The 18,725-nt window shown below is 45.0% G+C and overlaps 1 protein-coding gene across 3 annotated transcripts in view; it reads left to right on the forward strand.

The window, feature by feature from the left end:
• Nucleotides 1-12,039: 12,039 nt before the first annotated feature.
• TARBP1 (tRNA guanosine 2 -O-methyltransferase TARBP1) overlaps nt 12,040-18,725 on the forward strand; it is a 66,779-nt gene continuing 60,093 nt past the window's right edge. Inside the window, exons 1-2 of one of the 3 annotated variants that reach the window (XM_082635081.1) lie at nt 12,040-13,093; nt 18,278-18,375. In XM_082635081.1, the coding sequence (XP_082491207.1) occupies nt 12,163-13,093; nt 18,278-18,375 (1,029 nt within the window). In that variant the 5' untranslated portion in view covers nt 12,040-12,162. The remainder of the gene's footprint in view (nt 13,094-18,277; nt 18,376-18,725) is intronic. The other 2 variants (XR_014295267.1, XM_082635080.1) reach the window with 2 other exon arrangements.

The raw sequence follows: 18,725 nt of genomic DNA on the forward strand, positions 1-18,725 counted from the left end.
GGTATCAGCTGACATATTTTTTAACAAGGAAGTTGGTCCTATCCCAGATCAGATTGGGGCCTCTGGTTGCAGGCTCTCAGCATGCTCTTGTTTCTCTTGCATGGTACTTATCATAACAGTTATTAATTATTTATAAAGAGTTTTGGATCATAAGCTCCCTGAGGACAGGGCTACTCACTGCCCTCCACCCCGTGCCTGGCACATAGCAGGCACTATGAACGAGATGGATGAACAAGTCCGATTTCATGTCCTTACTGATGTGGACTCTTTCTGCCAGTCCCATCTGCAGGGGTGTGACAAAAGACCCAAGACAATGTAAATTCATTCACGTACAGCCATCTGTGGTTCCTAATGTAAGCACTACCAAGCTCCACCATAGTCCATAACCAATGGGAACCCGTATTCACAGAGAACTGTGGTCACGAGCTAAACTCATGGTCCCGCCCACTCACAGGGACATTAAGTTTCCATCATGTCAACTCTAGATACAAAAAGAAGTTGTCCAAATACTAGATTTAATGGTAGTTTGCCGATACCTAGATTTTCAAGCTGAAAGCAAACAAGATCAAGGATTTTCTTTTTTTTAACATCTTTATTGGAGTATAATTGCTTTACAATGGTGTGTTAGTTTCTGTTTTATCCTGAGAAAACCATAATTCAAAAAGAGTCATGTACCACAATATTCACTGCAGCTGTATTTATGATAGCCAGGACATGGAAGCAACCTAAGTGTCCATCGAGAGACGAATGGATAAAGGATTATTTCTCTATCTCCTCTGTACTTTGTCCTTTTTTAACACTTTGGTTCATAACTCTCCTTTCCCCACCTCCCAACTCCACCTGCCCCCAAAGTCTTCTTCGTCTTGGATCTGGCCTCCTGAAGTTAGAATGTTCACACTTTTTCAGTTCTCACCATCTGCTGCTGGACAAGGGGTGGAATGCTCTGGGTGTGTGTGTGTGTGTGTGTGTGTGTGTGTGTGTGTGTGTGTGTAGGAGAGCGCAAGAAAAGGTCTTTTCTAAAGTCTGTTCATCTGTTCTCTTGGTAGAGGACCTTAAAAACAATTCAACCTTTTACGGTGAAAAGATCAGCCTCCTCCTCTCACATCTCCTGTATGTTCTTTGGCTGAGTGGCTGTCTGCTTCCTTCTATCCTCTTCTTTTACCTTAGCCTGGGGAGGTGTTGGAACAGGGAAAGTGGGAGGGAGATAAACCTACCTTGTTAAGCTGATTTTTATAAACTATACAGTTTATAAATCCATCTTTAAAAAAAAAATCACTTTTGACTCAAGCTCACAATTTTTTTAAAATTTACTTATTTTTATTTTATTTTTGGCCGCATTGAGTCTTCGTTGCTGCATGTGGGCTTTCTCTAGGTGCAGCGAGTGGGGGCTACTCTTTGTTGTGGTGCGCAGGCTTCTCATTGTGGTGGCATCTCTTGTTGCGGAGCATGGGCTCTAGGCGCACAGGCTTCAGTAGTTGTGGCACGAGGGCTCAGTAGTTGTGGCTTGCAGACCTAGTAGTTGTGACTTGCGGGCTCTAGAGCGCAGGCTCAGTAGTTGTGGCGCAGGGGCTTAGTTGCTCCGTGGCATGTGGGATCTACCCAGACCAGGGCTCAAACCCGTGTCTCCTGAATTGGCAGGCAGATTCTTAACCATTGTGCCACCAGGGAAGCCCCTATAAATACATCTTGATTGACTGACTACTTGATTGCAAAAAATGAAATAGTTAGAGTACCTACCTCATAGACTCAGAAACATTGAAATATTTATTAGCCAGTGAGAACAGCACTGAACTTAACTAAAACTGCCCATCATTAGAAAGATATGAGATCTCCAACTTAAAAATACAACAGTCTTTAAAATGAACTTAAAACACTCAGCAAATGTCTTTTCTTTTTTACTTTAACATTGCGTTTAATAAAAAATGTTTTCAGACATACTTATACGTTTGGGAACTCATGTGTATTAGTCAGGTTTCTCCAGAGAAACAGAACCAATAGGTTATGTGTATAGATATAGAGAGAAAGAGATTTATTTTAAGGAATTGGCTCACACAATTAGGGAGGCTGACAAGTTCAAGTCTGCAGGGTGGGCTGGCAGGCTGGAGACCCCAGAGAGCCAACGGTGTAAATGAAGTCTGAAGGCCATCTGTTGCAGTGTTTCCTCTTGCTTAGGGAGACGGGGGTTTTTTGGTTGTTGTTCTATTCAGCCATCAACTGTGGTCCACCCACATTAGAGAGGGCAATCTGCTTTACTCAAAGTTCACCAATATACTTTTTTTTTTTTTTTTTTTTTGCGGTACGCGGGCCTCTCACTGTTGTGGCCTTTCCTGTTGTGGAGCACAGGCTCCGGATGCTCAGGCCCAGTGGCCATGGCCCACGGGCCCAGCCGCTCCGCGGCATGTGGGGTCTTCCCGGACCGGGGCACGAACCCGCGTCCCCTGCATCGGCAGGCGGACTCTCAACCACTGCGCCACCAGGGAAGCCCACCAATATACTCTTAATCTCAACCCCAAACACCCTCTAAGTTGACACATAAAATGAATCGTCTCTTGTATGCACACATTTAAAAAGAGGGAGAACCCAGGTGAGAACACATACAAGTGAGGGGAAAAAGTAGGTGCCAGCCTGTGCAAGAACTAGAACCAAGCCTGAAAACTGCACTGCAGAGGTGAGTGACACCAATGGCATCTGCTCTGTGTGGCATAAACCACTCCTGCCTTAGCTAAGCAGGAAAACTATCAACCACACCATGTCCCTGCACAAAACCTTGGAAACTGTCTCAAGAGCTCACCGTCGGAGCCTTGTCACATTCCTAAATGAGGAATCAGCAATATCTACTTACTGCTCTCTGGCTCTAAACCCAGGTACAAACATTTAAATCCATGTGCCAAACCTTCTTTAAGGACTTCTACTTACCCTGCAGTGAAAGGAAATTCCCAGTATTCCAGGAAAAGCTCCTTGAGTAGCTGCTATTATTGGTGAGAATTTGATTGGCCTGATAGGTCCAAGTCTGGCTAAAAGAAGCAGGTAAAATATGTTGGAAAGAGCTTTCTGTAGAGTTCGCTTATCAGTAGGCTAGCAAAATAAAGACAGCTACTAATGGATTTCACCTCCTTTATTGCAGTTGCAGCCGCTCAAGGCCCCTCCAGTGCTCTTACACTGGCGGCAGCTCCCTGGGCTTCAACCTCTCCTGCAGTGATGGGCTGCTCGCTATGGAATCACAATTCATCATTTAACAGGAATCCTCGTGAGACTGAATATATTGCCATTGCTTCCCTGGGCCGGAAGCAGCAGAGTGAGATTCTGACAGTGACAGAAGGCCTGAGAATTCTGATTTTGCCTCAGAAACAGACCGGATGAGCAGCTTTGTCTTGCACTCCCTGCCTGCCAAAGTCTTGCAGATCTGACTCAACTGAGGCCCATGGGTTGAAGCATCTTGTGGGTCATTCTACAACCACTGCATCAGAGAAGCACACTCACGCGGGACCCCTTTTGTTTGCGGAAAAATCAACAAGGAAAGGAAAGATGGGAGTAAGAGTGATTTTTTTAAAAGCTCTTAGATTGTTTTTAAAGATATACTGGTGGAAGATTTGGTGGCTTTCATGGCAGTTTCCTTGGGATCTCAGGCGAGACACGGACCCGGTTCGCCCAGAATAGTCATGTCCCTCCTGGGGACCGTAGTCACACCCCTTCGCTCTTCATACTCAGGCTGGTGAATCGCTCAGCACCCCATACCTCTCTTTCTGTGCATCTCCAAAATGAGCGAGGCCGTCTCGAGTGGCAATGAGACAGTATCTATTCATAATAGGGTAATTTGCTGAGGGTTGAAAGGATGGCTACTCCCCAAATATTTTTTCCCCTTCCTTCCCTAATTTCCGTGAACATCTATAATGAGAGTGGCGAGGCAGGATCAAAGGCAGCACTTCTCAACCGTCTTGTGAAGCTTTTTAAAAAATCCAGATGCTTGTGCCCTGCACTCAGAGTTTCTGGTTTCATTGGTCTGGGGTGAGGCCCAGACATTCTGTGTAAACGCGCTGCTCCCAGGAATTAAAGATTCCCGGTGATTCTACTGGGTACCAAGATGAGAACCACTGGGTCAGGCCAACACAAGGAAAGATCTTTTTTCCTGGAAAGGCAGAGCTAACATGCACATATTCATCAGGTGCTAGTGACAGTCCCAACAAACTTTTGATCGGTCACTTGCCTTTGAGTTGAGGAAAAGGGAGAGGGGCAGTGGATGTCTAGAACCAATTGTGCAGCCTTCTCCTTTTGTGTCGGGCCAGCCAGGACTAGCAGGGCTTGGCCCAGGGAACGTGAGTTTCAAGGCAGGAATGAAGCGATTGGTCAGAAAGCCTCCTCAGCTTGGAAAGGGTAAGATGCTCAGAATGAACTGAGCTAATAATACTAAATAATATACAACTGGTAGGAGTTCTTATCAGGGAGGAATACTTGGCTGCAAGTACAGAAAATCCAACAAGAGAAGCTTAAGCAAATAGGGGCCAATTTTTCTCCTAGGATAGTAAGTCCAGAAATGGATACTTTTGTCGGTTGAGCAGCTCCCAGGAGCCCAGGCTTCTTCTCAGTCTCCTTCCCTCCTACCTTTAATGCAGAGTTTGTCCTCTGGTCCTTTGTCTCGTGGGTTGGAGATAGCTGCTGGAGGTCCAGAGAACACACTGTGTTCAGGCAGAAAGGGGTAGAAGAAGGCTGAGGCAGTGATGGTTTCTCTCCTTTCATCACAAAGCAGGAGCTTTCCCAGACATACCCTAACTGACATCCGCTTAAGTCTCATTGCCCAGGACTGGGACACGGGGCTGGCCCCCATCCCCTAACTGTAAGGAAGGTTGTGTGCTGTGAGCATGAGACATTGCCTCAAGGGTTAACATACCGACATCCTGAAGGAAACCAGAGTTTTGTGGGCAAAGGAGAAGGGAGGATGGATACCAGGTTAATAGATAATGGTGGCTGACACTGACTCCCCACAGGGAATTTGAGTTTTCTAGACGTTGCCCCTAACATAAACCTATTACCGATACTGTGATGGCAATTTTGTCTGTGGAGATTCTCTGAAGGGCTTTCAGGGGAGACATCACAAGCCAAGAATCCCAGGAGCTTATCAGGCAGCTCCCTCCCATTCTTTTTTTTTTTTTTTTTTTTTTTTTTTTTGCTGCTCTATGGACTTTTATTTTAAATGATTGAAAAGATGAGAAAAAAAGTGAGCCCTTGAGGAACATTAGTGGCAGAAACTTTCTTTTTCCATATCTTTTTTGGAGTATAATTGCTTTACAATGTTGTTAGTTTCTGCTGTATAACAAAGTGAATCAGCTATAGGTATACATATATCCCCATATCCCCTCCCTCTTGTGTTTGCCTCCCACCCTCCCTATCCCACCCCTCTAGGTGGTCACAAAGCACCAAGCTGATCACCCCGTGCTATGCGGCTGCTTCCCACTAGCTATCTATTTTACATTTGGTAGTATATATATGTCCGTGCCACTCTCTCACTTTGTCCCAGCTTACCCTTCCCCACCCCCCATGTCGTCAAGTCCCTTCTTAGACCCTCAGAGGCTCACTGAAGACTCCAGCTGAAATCTTGCTCTGCAATCGCTATTTTCTTTCTATAGCTGACTTCCACTTTGCACTAAGTTGAAAGGATGGAAAAAGCACACTGCATTGACAATAGCACCATCTTCTGTCCAAAGAAATGTCAGCTTCTCAACAGATCAGAGTTTTGGGTTATGCCACAGCCCATTCATTCCAGAGCATATAGTCATGTAAGATGCATGCACTTAAGAAGAACACTTTCAGTGGGTTTTGAGCCCTGGGTACCTATCTTTTTTTAAAATTTATTTTATTGAGGTATAGTTGATTTACAATGTTGTGTTAATTTCTGCTGTACAGCACAGTGATTCAGTTATACATATATATATGTATATGTATACATATATACGTTCTTTTTCATATTCTTTTCCCTTATGGTTTATCACAGGATGTTGAGTATAGTTCCCTGTGCTATACAGTAGGACCTTGTCGTTTATCCATCCTATAGATATTAGTTTGCATCTGCTAACCCCAAACTCCCAATCCATGCCCACACCCACCTCTCCCTTGACAAATACAAGTCTCTTCTCTATGTCTGTGAGTCTGTTTCTGTTCTGTAGAAATGTTCATTTCTGTCATATTTTAGATTCCACATAGAAGTGATATCATATGGTATTTGTCTTTCTCTGTCTGACTCACTTCACTTAGTATGATCATCTCTAGGTCTATCCATGTTGCATAATGCCAATGGCATTATTTCATTCTTTGTTATGGCTGAGTAGTATTCCATTGTATACATGTACCACATCTTCTTTATCCATTCCTCTGTCAATGGACACTTAGGTTGCTTCCATGTCCTGGCTGCTGTAAATAGTGCTGCAGTGAACACTGGGGTGCATGTGTCTTTTCGAATGATGGTTTTCTCCAGATACATGGCCAGGAGTGGGATTGCTGGATCATTGCTCTATTTTTGGTTTCTTGAGGAGCCTCCACAGTGTTTTCCGTGGTGGCTGCACCCTGTGTACCTATCTGAAGTCAGCATTTTCATCATTTCTTATTTTCTGTGGTGCTCTTGCCCACTGCTTCCCTGGCAGCATCATGAAAAAACAAATTAAATATCTGCAGGGCTCTCAACAGTAGCAAACAGTGAGTTCATGCAAACACTCCTTAAGGAAGGAGACATGTGAGAGAACATTCATCTGGATCCTTTTCCCTCACTTACACATCCTTTTCCCCAGTCACTCTTGCTCTTCTCTCCATTGCCTTTACTGAGAGGGAAGCAGTATCCATTTTAAGTTGGGAAAGTGAGAAGGGATTAAAATTCAGAGGTTCTTCCCAGCAATCACATTTATGGGTGCTCTATTTCAGGTGGGAAGGGAATCAAGGATATCCATCTTCCGAGATCTCTTGGAAAGATGTAAAATATATGGTGTAGACAACCAACGCCCATACATGTGAGTTATTCATAGGTTGGAACCAGTGTTGTGAGCACCTAAGCGGATAGACAGTAGGTCAGCTGTGAGAGCCAGAGGCGGAGGATGGAGCACATCCCCCGAAATGGATCCTCAGAGGCCACTACCGGACACTCACATCCACAAGACAAAGCACAGGCAGAGTTTCTTCCTCAGAACAACACACATGTGTTGCCTGAGGAAACAGCACAGGGCAGGCTTGGGGTCTAAGTGATGCCAGAGAGTGTTGAATGAATACATGAATGTATGGGCTAGGGTGTAGTTGCTGAACAGAAGATAGGGCAACTCTAACAATTGCCCACACTGGCACCTGTTTTTGAGGTTAAAATAACAGCTAGTCTGGTACAGCTACTAGGGAGAACAGTATGGAGGTTCCTTAAAAAACTAAAAATAGAGCTACCATATGATCCTGCAGTCCCACTCCTGGGCATATATCTGGAGAAAACCATCATTCGAAAAGATACATGCACCCCAGTGTTCATTGCAGCACTATTCACAGTAGCCAGGACATGGAAGCAACCTAAGTGTCCATCGACAGATGAATGGATAAAGAAGATGAGGTAGATATATACAATGGAATATTACTCAGCCTCGAAAAAGAATGAAATAATGCCATTTGCAGCAAGATGGATGGACCTAGAGTTGTTCATACTAAGTGAAGTAAGCCAGACAGAGAAAGACAAATATCATATGATGTCACTTACACGTGGAATCTAAAAAAAATGATACAAATGAACTTATAAACAAAACAGAAATAGACTCACAGATATAGAAAACAAACTTATGGTTACCAAAGGGGAAAGGGGGGGAGAGGGATAAATTTGGAGTTTGGGATAAACAGATACACACTACTATATGTAATATAGATAACCAACAAGGACCTACTGTATAGCACAGGGAACTATACTTAATATTTTTTGATAACCTATAAGGGAAAAAAATCTGAAAAAGAATGTATATATATGTATATGTATAACTGAATCACTTTGCTGTACACATGAAACTAACACAACATTGTAAATCAACTATACGTTAAAAAAATTGTCATAAACCCTAATTCATTTATGGATAAAACAGGAAACTTGCAAGGGGTAGGGAAGCAAACCCTTGTAAACCCTATTCACATATCACTTCCAAAGCAACCCCTCATCTTCGTGAGGGGTCTCACACAGGGTATCCTCTGTGTCTCAGAGTAGTGTATTGTTGCATGTTGAACCAGGCGACAAGGACTTCAGCTTTCAAATGCTCGTGTTTCAAGAGTCATTGTGTCCCTGGAAATTTTCTGACTGATGAATTTATAACACTCTCACTATAAAATACTGAATTCTTGTTCACCCAGTTTCAAGCACTTTTTGAGTAGCTACCATGCTTCTGGTACTATGTTTGGCATGTAGGCTACAAAATGAATTAAAAACAAAATCCTAATTTGCAAGGAGTTCATAAACTGTGGCGGAAACACATATTCATTCATTTCTTCCTACAACAATCATTTACTGAGTGCCTACTGTCTGCTAGACCCTGGGAGTACAGATCATGTAGGCGGTAAACCTGATAGTAACTGTAGACTTCTCTTTCTTGATGGTTTGGAGGTAATGTAGCAGAGTGCACAGCTTTGAGTCAGACAGCTCTGCTGCTTTTTTGTTGTGTGACACCGAGGCAAGTTACTTATCCTCTCCTACTCTCAGTTTCCTCATCAGTAAAATGAGAAAAATAATAGCACTTCATTTATGAGTTGTTTTGAGGATTCAGTGCAGTAGTATAAAGATATTACCATGTCTTCTTCATAAGTATGATAAGTAGCCATTAGCCATTATTATGATAAGTAGCTGTTAGCCATTATTATTACCGCAACTGAAAGTTTGGGGAAGACAGAAGAAGTATGATTAGGTGCATTGTGAGGGGCTTCTCAGAGATGCCTTGTAGTTTGGGTCTTCATTGAGGCGTAGAAGATAAGCATTTCTTGAGCATGATATAACGAGAGGTGCAGGTACTGGGATTCATGTGATAAAAGATATAACTCCATAACCCCTGCCTAGCCCTCAAATTGCTCTTGGGAGGGGAGGGGGCAGAGAAGTAAACCTGCAGTTATAACAACATCACAAATGCTGTGTTAGGGATATACTAGGATGTTTGGGGAATTTGGAAGAGGGTGACCTCACTTAGGTGGGGTGGGTGTTGGTGGTGGGAGAGAGGTATTAAGGAATGATTTTCTGGAGAGATGACATTTGACCATGTGTCTTGAACAAGTGGAGTAGAGGTAAGGGCTTTCCAGAAGATGAAAGGGCTTTTGAAAAGACAAAGTGAGAGCACACGGCATGTTTTAGGGACTTCAAAATCCAGGTGTATACGGGGCATGAGGACGATGGGGCTGGAGAAGTATGCAGGACCATCTCAAGGGGCATCTGGGATGTCATGCTAAGAAATTCAGCCATCATTCTGGGAGCTATGGATAGTCATGGTTTAATTTTAGGAAGATCATCCTGGTAGTAATAAGGCATGTGTGTTGGGGTGGGGAGCGAATCAGGCAGGAAGTTATTGCTGTTATCTTAGTAAGAAATGAGGAGAGTCTAAAACTAAGGTGTTAGTGGGGGACAGAGAGGTGGGGATACTAAAAAATTTATGAAGTTTCATGGATAGATTTGAGGAATCAAAGAAGAGAGTGGGAAGTCTATTTGTAACTGAGCAAGACCCTATGGGGCCTTCCTAGAACAAACCACACCTGCCCCAGTGTCCTCTGCCTGCCTCTTGTCTGTAAAAATACTTTAGCCTCCTAGGCCTTCCCCAAGTTACAAAGAGTAAATTTAATCAGAGAAGTGAGAAAATGCAGAAAGAAAGAAAAGCAGTCAAGCAAGACAAATAATAATAGTCTAGCCATTAAACAAAGTCAAGGACCTTTAGTTCCTCCTCAAGGGCTATGGATAATATTCTGAGCCATAGTCTTTGAGCTGTTTTGCAGCTACTGAAACCCCTATCAGGTGGGAGAAGATAACTGTAGGCTGCCCACAAGCACGTAAACCCCGGACCACTTGGGACCAGAAGGCTGATGATGTTGACTCCTGATTACCAATCAGAAGAGTGTCCACAAGCTGATCACACACCCCACAACGCCCCTCCCTCACTTTGTCTTTAAAAAGTTTTCCCTTTAGAGAGTTCAGATCTTTTAAGCACTAGCTACCTGGACTTCTTACTTGACGCCCTGCAGTAAATGCTGCACTTTCCTTCACCATGACCCTGTGTCAGTAGATGGACTTTGCTGCACGCAGGCAAGGGGACCCAAGGTTGGTTTGGTAACATATTGGCTCCCAGGTTTTTTGACTTGGGCAACTCAGTGATGACAGCCATTCCCCTAAATAGGAAATACATGGGAAGAAGTAGATTGGTGGTAAGGGGGGTGCAGTAATGATGATGGGGGAATGAAGATAATGAGGTGACCTTCATAAAAGTGGAGGTTGAGAATGATGCCCTGAGTCATATTCAATGGAGACATCTGGTAGGCAGTAGGTAGATAAGTTTGCAGTTTGGGAGAGAGATCTGTGCAGGAGATCTAGATTTTTTTCATCATTAGCATGTAAATCGTAGTTGAATCTATAGTTTTAATGGAGTTATTCAGGGAAAATTTAGAGTGAGAAGAACAGGCAGGAATCTGAAGCTGTAATTCTGGAAACATCCATATGAACAGGTCAGGTCAGGAAGAGAAAGAGGATTCTTCCCCCAAAGAGATGGAGAAGAAACAGCTGGGGAAACAGGAAAAAGAAAAACAACAGGAATTAGCTATATGATGAAAACTAGAGGAAGACAGTTTCAAGAAAAGGAAATCTTCAACAGCCGTTTGGTGTTTTCAATCTTTGAAACTTTAGCCATTCTGATGGGTGTAAAGTGGTATTTCTTTGAGGGTTTAATTTGCATTTCTCTAAGGAATAATGATACTCACACCTTTTCAGATGCTTACATTTGCATACCTTCATTTGTTAAGTGTCTGCTCAAGACATTTGCATATTTTTGTTTGATAGATATATGAAGAATACATGTTGAAGGAAACTGATGTTTATTGGCACATTAAATGTTGAAGGCAATGGATATTTACTGACACATTCTAAGTAGGCTTACAACTGAACCCTTTATGCATCTGTCAATGGAAAACTGAATGACCTTGAAATACGGAAAAAAATCTTGCATATATGTCAGATAACCGTAAATAACTTTAAATTATATAAAACCAAAAATCTAAAAATTAAATAATTTTAAATTACATAAAATAAACTTAAATAAATTTAAATTACACTTTATCCATTATGTTTAGTACACATCAAGCTCTTTGAAGGTGAGATTGTGACTTCTCCATGGACTAAGGGAGAGAGCTCTATGGTTGAAGGCAAAGTGAAAACCCACGTCACTGATTCAGTTCGCCTAGGATTGAGCTAGAAACCAAACCACTACCGTGCATGCTAAGGTGAGGTTTCTGTTTCTGTACTTAGCAGTAGATGCTGTCAGACATACAGAACATACAGACACGTGGACTATTTGGGGGACTCTACATGTGGGAGCATGAGCATTGTGTGTGAAGGGCTGCATGCAAGAGTCCGCTTGGGCATTCGACTGCCAGCGTCGTGGTGGGTATCTCGTTTTCAGCCCTATCCCTGGCTCATAGCTAGAGTACTTTTCAGGGCCTCTACCTCATTCTTGGGTTTTCGTTATTTATTTTTTATGCAGATGTCGGGAACCCATTTCGGACCCATTGTGTCAGTCTCTGTGTGGGTGGTGCCTGGCTGCACCTTTTTTTAAAAAGAGCTTCTAGGTGATCGTGAGTACACCTTCCTGTTGTACCTCTGGCCCATCCTCACAGGCACGCCTGAATGATTTAAAGCCCTCGGGCAGGCCAATCTCCAATTAGGAATCGATAGTGTTGGTATAGATACGACATTAACGTTTAACGAGGGCCTATTTTCCTCTTACAAAAGTAAGGGGCGGAAGCGAGAGGATCAGATCCAAGGGAGCTCTGGTGAGACCGGCCCAAAGCGCGCCTAGCGGGACTAGGGCAGGGCTGCAAGCCCCCTACCTGCGGGCGCGCGCCCGGGCCCACCGTGCACGCGCACGCACTAGCGCACGCCGGCGCCTTCCTGCGGGCGCTCGGGGTCGGCGGCGCGCGGGGCAAATGGAGTGGGTGCTGGCGGATACGCTGCTCTCGCAGAGCCGGGACCCCCGGGTCCTGCTTGGGGCGCTGTGCTGCGAGGAGGCGTCCGCGGAGCGCGTGGAGACGCTGCGCTTTCTTCTGCAGCGACTGGAGGACGAGGAGGCGCGCGGCAGCGGCGCGGGCGCGCTCCCGGAGGCAGCGCGCGAGGTCGCCGCCGGGTACCTGGTGCCGCTGCTGCGGGGCCTGCGCGGGCGCCCCGCGGGCGGCGCGGACACCGGCCCAGCGGCCCGCCAGCGCCGGCGCGTGCTGAGAGCGGCGGGCGCGGCCCTGCGCTCGTGCGCCCGCCTCGCCGGGGGCCCGCAGCTGGCGGCCGCGCTGGCCGAGGAGGCGCTGCGCGACCTGCTCGCCGCGGGCCCCGCGCCCGGCCTCGACGGGGCCGCCGAGGCGGCCGTGGAGGTGCTGGTGGCCGTGGGGCCCTGCCTGCGGCCCCGCGAGGACGCGCCGCTGCTGGAGGCGGTGGCGCGGGCCGCCCTCGCCCTGGCGCTAGGCGGGGACGAGGCGGGGCCCGCCGAGGGCGCGGCGGCGCTGGTGGCCGGGCGGCTGCTGCCGGCGCTGGGTCGGTGCGGCGGGGCGGCGCTGCGGGCCGTGTGGGGCGGGCTGGTCGCCCCCGGGACGCCCGAGGGGCCGGGCCGCGTCGAGCCGAAGCTGCTGGTGCTGAGCGCCCTTGCGGAGAAGCTGCTGCCCGAGCCCGGCGCGGAGCGCGCCACCGCTGCGCGCGAGGCGGACCCGGACGCCCGGTACTGCTGGCGCTTCTGGAGGACGGTGCAGGCGGGGCTGACCCGGGCCGAGGACGCCCTGACGCGCAAGCGGGCGCGCTACCTGCTGCAGCGGGCGGTGGAGGTGTCGGCGGAGCTGGGGGCCGAGTGCGCGTGCGCCCCCCAGGAAGGAACCGGTACTTGCTTCTTTGCCCCCGGGCCCATCCCTACTTGGCTTTCTGGGAGTGAGGCCCCCTCCTTCCAGCAGTCTGCTCCTGGGGTCGTCTCCCGGATCCGTACTGAATTGGGTTATTCTCATGGTCCCCATAAAGCCTGAAAAACCTTGGGAACCTCATGTCGAGGGTGTTTTCTGAACTGACACAGATCACTGCAGCCTAGAAGAGTCTGCATCTCCTAAACTTTCTGACCCAGAGCAGGTGGAATACTGCATCCGTGGGAATAATTTAGGAACGAGCCCAGGCAGGATTTTACAGACCAAATTTGCTCTATATCGTGGTAGGTCCGTTCTACCAGGAAAGAAGAGTTAGCGCCCATCAAATTGAAAGGAAAATTATTTACATGTACTGAGCGATGAACTGAGTCTCGAGTGTTAGAATTTTGTCGTGGAAACTATCACATTCTTTTGAAATTTCCCTTGGTAGTTCTCTTAGCAGGACTTTTTAATATTTGTTAAGCATATGGGCCTTAAGTCGACCTTTGGAGAGTATTTTTGAAATTGACTTAATTGAGTGAGGTTTTAATTTTTTTACATTTTGAGCCTGTGCTTCCTACCACTTTATTACAGAACAAGAGTAGATGAAATAGCAAGGCCTCCCTTCAGTTTGGTATGTTCCTATTGATTGATTTGTTCACTGAAAGTATGTGAAAGTACAATTCTCAAATTAATTTTGAGCTATCAAAGTCAAAAATGGATTGACTGATTCAAAACTGCCTCAATAGATAGAAAATGTCTACTTTTTCAACTGGAGCTGCCTACTTATTTATACTGGTAAAGGATTTTTGTTTGACTGAAGTTGTGAGTAGATTAGATTTTTATATAAGCTTAAAACATCAGGTAGTAAATATTTTAACAGTTCACAAGTTGGTGATCATCGAATGAGAGTTGTCACTGGAAAACATTTTTTTTTTTTTTTTTTTTCGGTACGCGGGCCTCTCACTGTTGTGGCCTCTCCCGTTGCAGAGCACAGGCTCCGGACGCACAGGCTCAGCGGCCATGGCTCACGGGCCCAGCCGCTCCGTGGCATGTGGGATCTTCCCGGACTGGGGCACGAACCCGTGTCCCCTGCATCGGCAGGCGGACTCTCAACCACTGCGCCACCAGGGAAGCCCTGGAAAACATTTTTTAAATTACCAAAGTTAAACACTCATTTATTTTAAAGAGTCAGTGATTCTGCAGTTTTAAAGATGTAAACAGTGGTCTTATGCTTGTGCCCCCGCCCATTTCCTTCATTTCAGAGGGCAGCCACTTTTACCTCTTTTGGCTGATTATTTTGGCATTTACCCCTGTATCTTGAAATGATCTAGTAATGTCATAAAGTCCAATGTCATACTTGTAATTTTGGTTAAATGTGAGTTCAACAAAATTATGACTATGAAAATACTGTTCACAGGTGATCTATGTGTATATGATGGGTTTTTTTTTTCCTTCCTGCAAGTTTTTCCTAGATTAATGTCATTTATGTTTGGTTGTCTCCATTCTTATCACTAATTAAACCCCAGATTCTTAGTTAATTGTCTAAATCTTTCCTGTACAAAGTCAGATCATCAGGCATTATAAATTTTCCTGAAGAAGTGTCTCTTAGAGTCCTCTTACAAGCTCAGTCTGGTGCACAGCTGACATTCTTAGATCTGCCTTCACTATCATCTGGGGGATTCCCTTCACCTGATTCTGTGTTGGAGCTCTTGTTTCCTGGAGTTCATCCTCTTTTTTGGTTTACTCATTTGTTGTAGTGTATCTTCTAATAGTTCCCTGAGATAAAATTTTTAAGACCTTGCATATCTGATAATTTAATCAAAGGATCCTTTATGTCTGATATGTTTTCATTTCTATCATTTCTGTCTCACTTTTTTTATAGTTTCCATCTCCTGAAAATCCCCAGCTGTTCATGCATGTTGTCTACCTTTTCCATTAGATCCTTTAACATACTCATCATAGTTATGTACAAGTTCTGTACTTGGACCATATCTGAGTTTGGTTTTGTTTTCTGTTTTATCTCTTGGCAATGGTATCACTTTTTTCAGCAGAAACAAATATTTATGCCTTCGAGATAGACACTCCTCTCTGTTAGACTATTTGGGTTGAGTCACTCTGGTGAGCTGGCTTTGGATTTTGTTGGTGGTGGACTGTCGCCTCCTAATGTTTAGTGGGAAGCCTATAAGGTTTTTCTCAGTGTTCTAGTTTTTCTCAAGCCCTCGATGCCGACTCCACGGATGGAGAGCTTCCTCCATGCCTTTGTCCTTCCCTCAAGGGTAGACTGCTGATGTTTGTTACCTGGTGCAAAGCTTGAGATGGGGAAGGAGGGAACTTTTCATTTCTCCTACAACAACCTCTTCTTAGGCCCCATGTGCCCGATCCTTAGGGTTCAAACTTTTTAGTCATCTCTGCTCCCTCTCCAGTGGCACATAACCTCTGCCTCCTAGTTAATGAAGGGTTAAGAGTTTCCTTAACTTCTCCTGTGGCAGCTGCATTCTGCTTGTATCTGTGGTGGGTCTTGAGTGCTGATATTCTGCCCTTCCTCCACAGCAGCAGACCTGCTTCGTATGAGTGCCGGACACACAAGAGGCTTTCCTCATGTCAGTGCAGGGTCGAGGGGAGAGCAAGTTTTTAGCCACACCAGGGGCAGCCAACTTTGCCTGGTATGAGAGCAGGGACAAGGGTGGGATTGTGGGAGGGTTTCCTCCAGGAGCCGATAGCTTTGGCCTCCTGTCAGGGAAGGGTCCAGGGTGCATGCAGGCGTCTTAGTTGACCACCACCTTGTACTCCTGCAGGGCATGGATGGGCTGCCCTTTCAAACCTCTGTGGGCCCTGCATGCCCACGCCTCCAGGGTCCCCTGCCCTGCCCACAGTCTTTCTTGAACACATGGGGGAGGCCTTGAGGAAAAGAGCTGGTGAGTGGGTGTAGACTCCCTTGGGGTTCCCAGAGTTTCTAAGTTGTCCACACTTGGCCTTTAAAAACTTGTCAAATTTTTATTTTCTTTTTTAACTGCAGTTCGTGTGTCCTGTCTTATTCTTGGAGAGGCTTTTTGCCCTTTGAAATTCAGAGAGCAGTGCAACCTCAGCCCTCTGATGGACCCCCCGCCCAAAAGTTTAGGGTTTTATTGATAATCCAGCCTGTTTCTTCTCTTTGTTGGTGTGGCAGTAATGTTTTCTTGTGGCTTTCTTGGAAGCCAAGACCAAGCATATCTAGACACGTTTATTTTGCCCTCACATTCAACTGATGGTTTGATTGGGGTAGAATTCTGGCTTGGAAAACATTCCTGTTCAAAATTTTAAAGGCATCCATCTGATGTCTTAGAAGCTCGAGCTCCCATTGTTACTGTTGCGACGTCTGAAACCATTTGAATCCTGTTTATTTGTATGTGATCTGTTTCTTCTCCATGGATGATTATAGAGACTGTGTCCCCAGCTTTCTGCCATTTCAGTTTTGAGGGCCTGTTTACATCCTGGTGTAGGGCACTCGGACCTATTCAATCTGGAAATCATGTCCTTCGGTTCTGAGAACTGCTTTCGTATTACTTTGATTTCCTCCCTTCCTTTTTTGCTTTCTGTTCTCTTTTTGGTTATCGAACCTCCTGGACTGGCCTTTAACACATCTCTTCTCTCCTGTTTTCTATGGTTTTGTCTTTTTGCTCCACTTCCTGGGTGATTTCCTCAACTTTATTTCCAGTCCTTTCTTTGAGTTTCTTCTTTTTGCTATCAGATTTTTATTCTCATGAGATCTTTTTTGTTCTTGGAATGCCCCCTTTTTTCTTTTTTCTTTTTTTTTTTTTTGCGGTACGCGGGCCTCTCACTGCTGTGGCCTCTCCCATTGCGGAGCACAGGCTCCGGACGCGTAGGCCCAGCGGCCATAGCTCACGGGCCCAGCCGCTCCGCGACACGTGGCATCTTCCTGGACCGGGGCAGGAACCTGTGTCCCCTGCATCGGCAGGCGGACTCCCAACCACTGCGCCACCAGGGAAGCCCGGACTGCCCCCTTTTTAATAGTATCCTGTTTTTATATCATAACTACACTATTTTATCTCCCTTTAAAGTATTAGTGAAAGTTTTTTCTTTTTTAGGTTTTCTTTTTCCTGTGTAGTTTTGTTTTCTCCAGATTTCCTTGTTTATTTGTTTTGGTCTTGATCTTTAGTATAGAGGTTTCCCTAGATGTCTGATGAGCCTTAGATACCTGTTTATATGTAAGAATGTGGGACGAAAAGTCAAGTTTAAAGCTCTAAACACATGAGTGGTGCTTGTTGACTGTGCACTTCGCTGTAAGGTGATCTGGCCAGGGTGTTTTATTAGGTAATCTCTGGTGAAAGTATTTTCAGGTCTTTTCTCTTGGGGTGACCACATGCCATGGAGAAGGTCCTCTGGGACCTGAGAGGCCAAGACGGTGATGGGGACAGGTGGAAGGGGGTCTCAGCATCCAGGGTGCATACATGTTCACTTCCCATTTTCATATGGCACTCACCCTGACCTCAGCCGTGTCCAGTGCCCCTCAGTCTGGAGACCCACTCTTTTACCTTCCCCAGAGAATAAATCCCAGTCTTTTTCCTGTTCAGAACACAGGAAAGGGCGTCTGGGGATCTGTTTCTTAAACACATTAAACAAATCCTTTTTAGTTTAGCCTTGATTTTCACCTCTACTTACTGAAGTATTTTTTGCTGCCAATTCCTTAGGCTTGGGGGGATTTTGTAGTGTGAATCAGATTTTTTTCTTTGCTTTCCTTGTGCCAACTTAATAGTCACTTTTCTTGATTCTGCTTGCTTTTAATCTGATTTGCGGATCCTAATTTCATTGCTGTTGTCTGCTCCCCTGTTTTCTCCAATTCTTGGGTTTTTGCCTTTGAAAGATCTCTTACTGTTATAGTGAGATTCTTAGGGAGAGAAAGTAGAGTACATGTGTTCACATCTGTCACCCTTACCCAGAGTTCCAAGGTAGTAACCTTAATTTTTTTTGAAAAAACCTTCTTTTGAGATTCTTTTTTGCCCAGGCCTCCTACCTAGGCTCTAATACAGGGACACCCTCCATTGTTAGAGAAAACAACATTTGGTAATAGTAGCATAATTTTAAGAACTGTTATCATTTAGAAGCTTATGAAAGTTTCTGATTTAGGAACTAAATCTACTAACTAATTTTCTTTTTTAAACCATATCAGGCCCAAGTCTGTTTTGGTGGTCTGAGAAGAAAAAAGATGAGCTTCTAAAGTTTTGGGAAAACTATATTTTAATTATGGAAACTCTTGAAGGAAATCAGGTAAGTGTTTTCATATTTTAACAAATCCTATGTAGATGCAGTTTTGGGTTTTTTTTCCCCAGACATTCTGTAAAAGCAATACAAAAAGGCCAACTTGGATATAGCATAATGGAGTCCAAGCGTACTTTGTTTTCTGGCATAGGTGCAATTTAAGATTGAATATAAACTCAGGAAATTAAAGAATACTTTCAGTTGACTTAAGTTATCATTCAAAGAATTCAGTCTTATTTGATCTTCCCTTGACATTTACTTCTAAAATGATCACTAGTTTTTAGTTTCTTGATGTTATGAATAATCTCCTAAGAAATGCACACTAAGGGAAATATTACTTAAAGTCTGAGGTAAATTGT

Source organism: Mesoplodon mirus (genome assembly GCF_964341445.2).
Source record: "Mesoplodon mirus genome assembly, chromosome: 2".
NCBI classification, from domain to species: Eukaryota; Metazoa; Chordata; class Mammalia; order Artiodactyla; family Ziphiidae; genus Mesoplodon; species Mesoplodon mirus.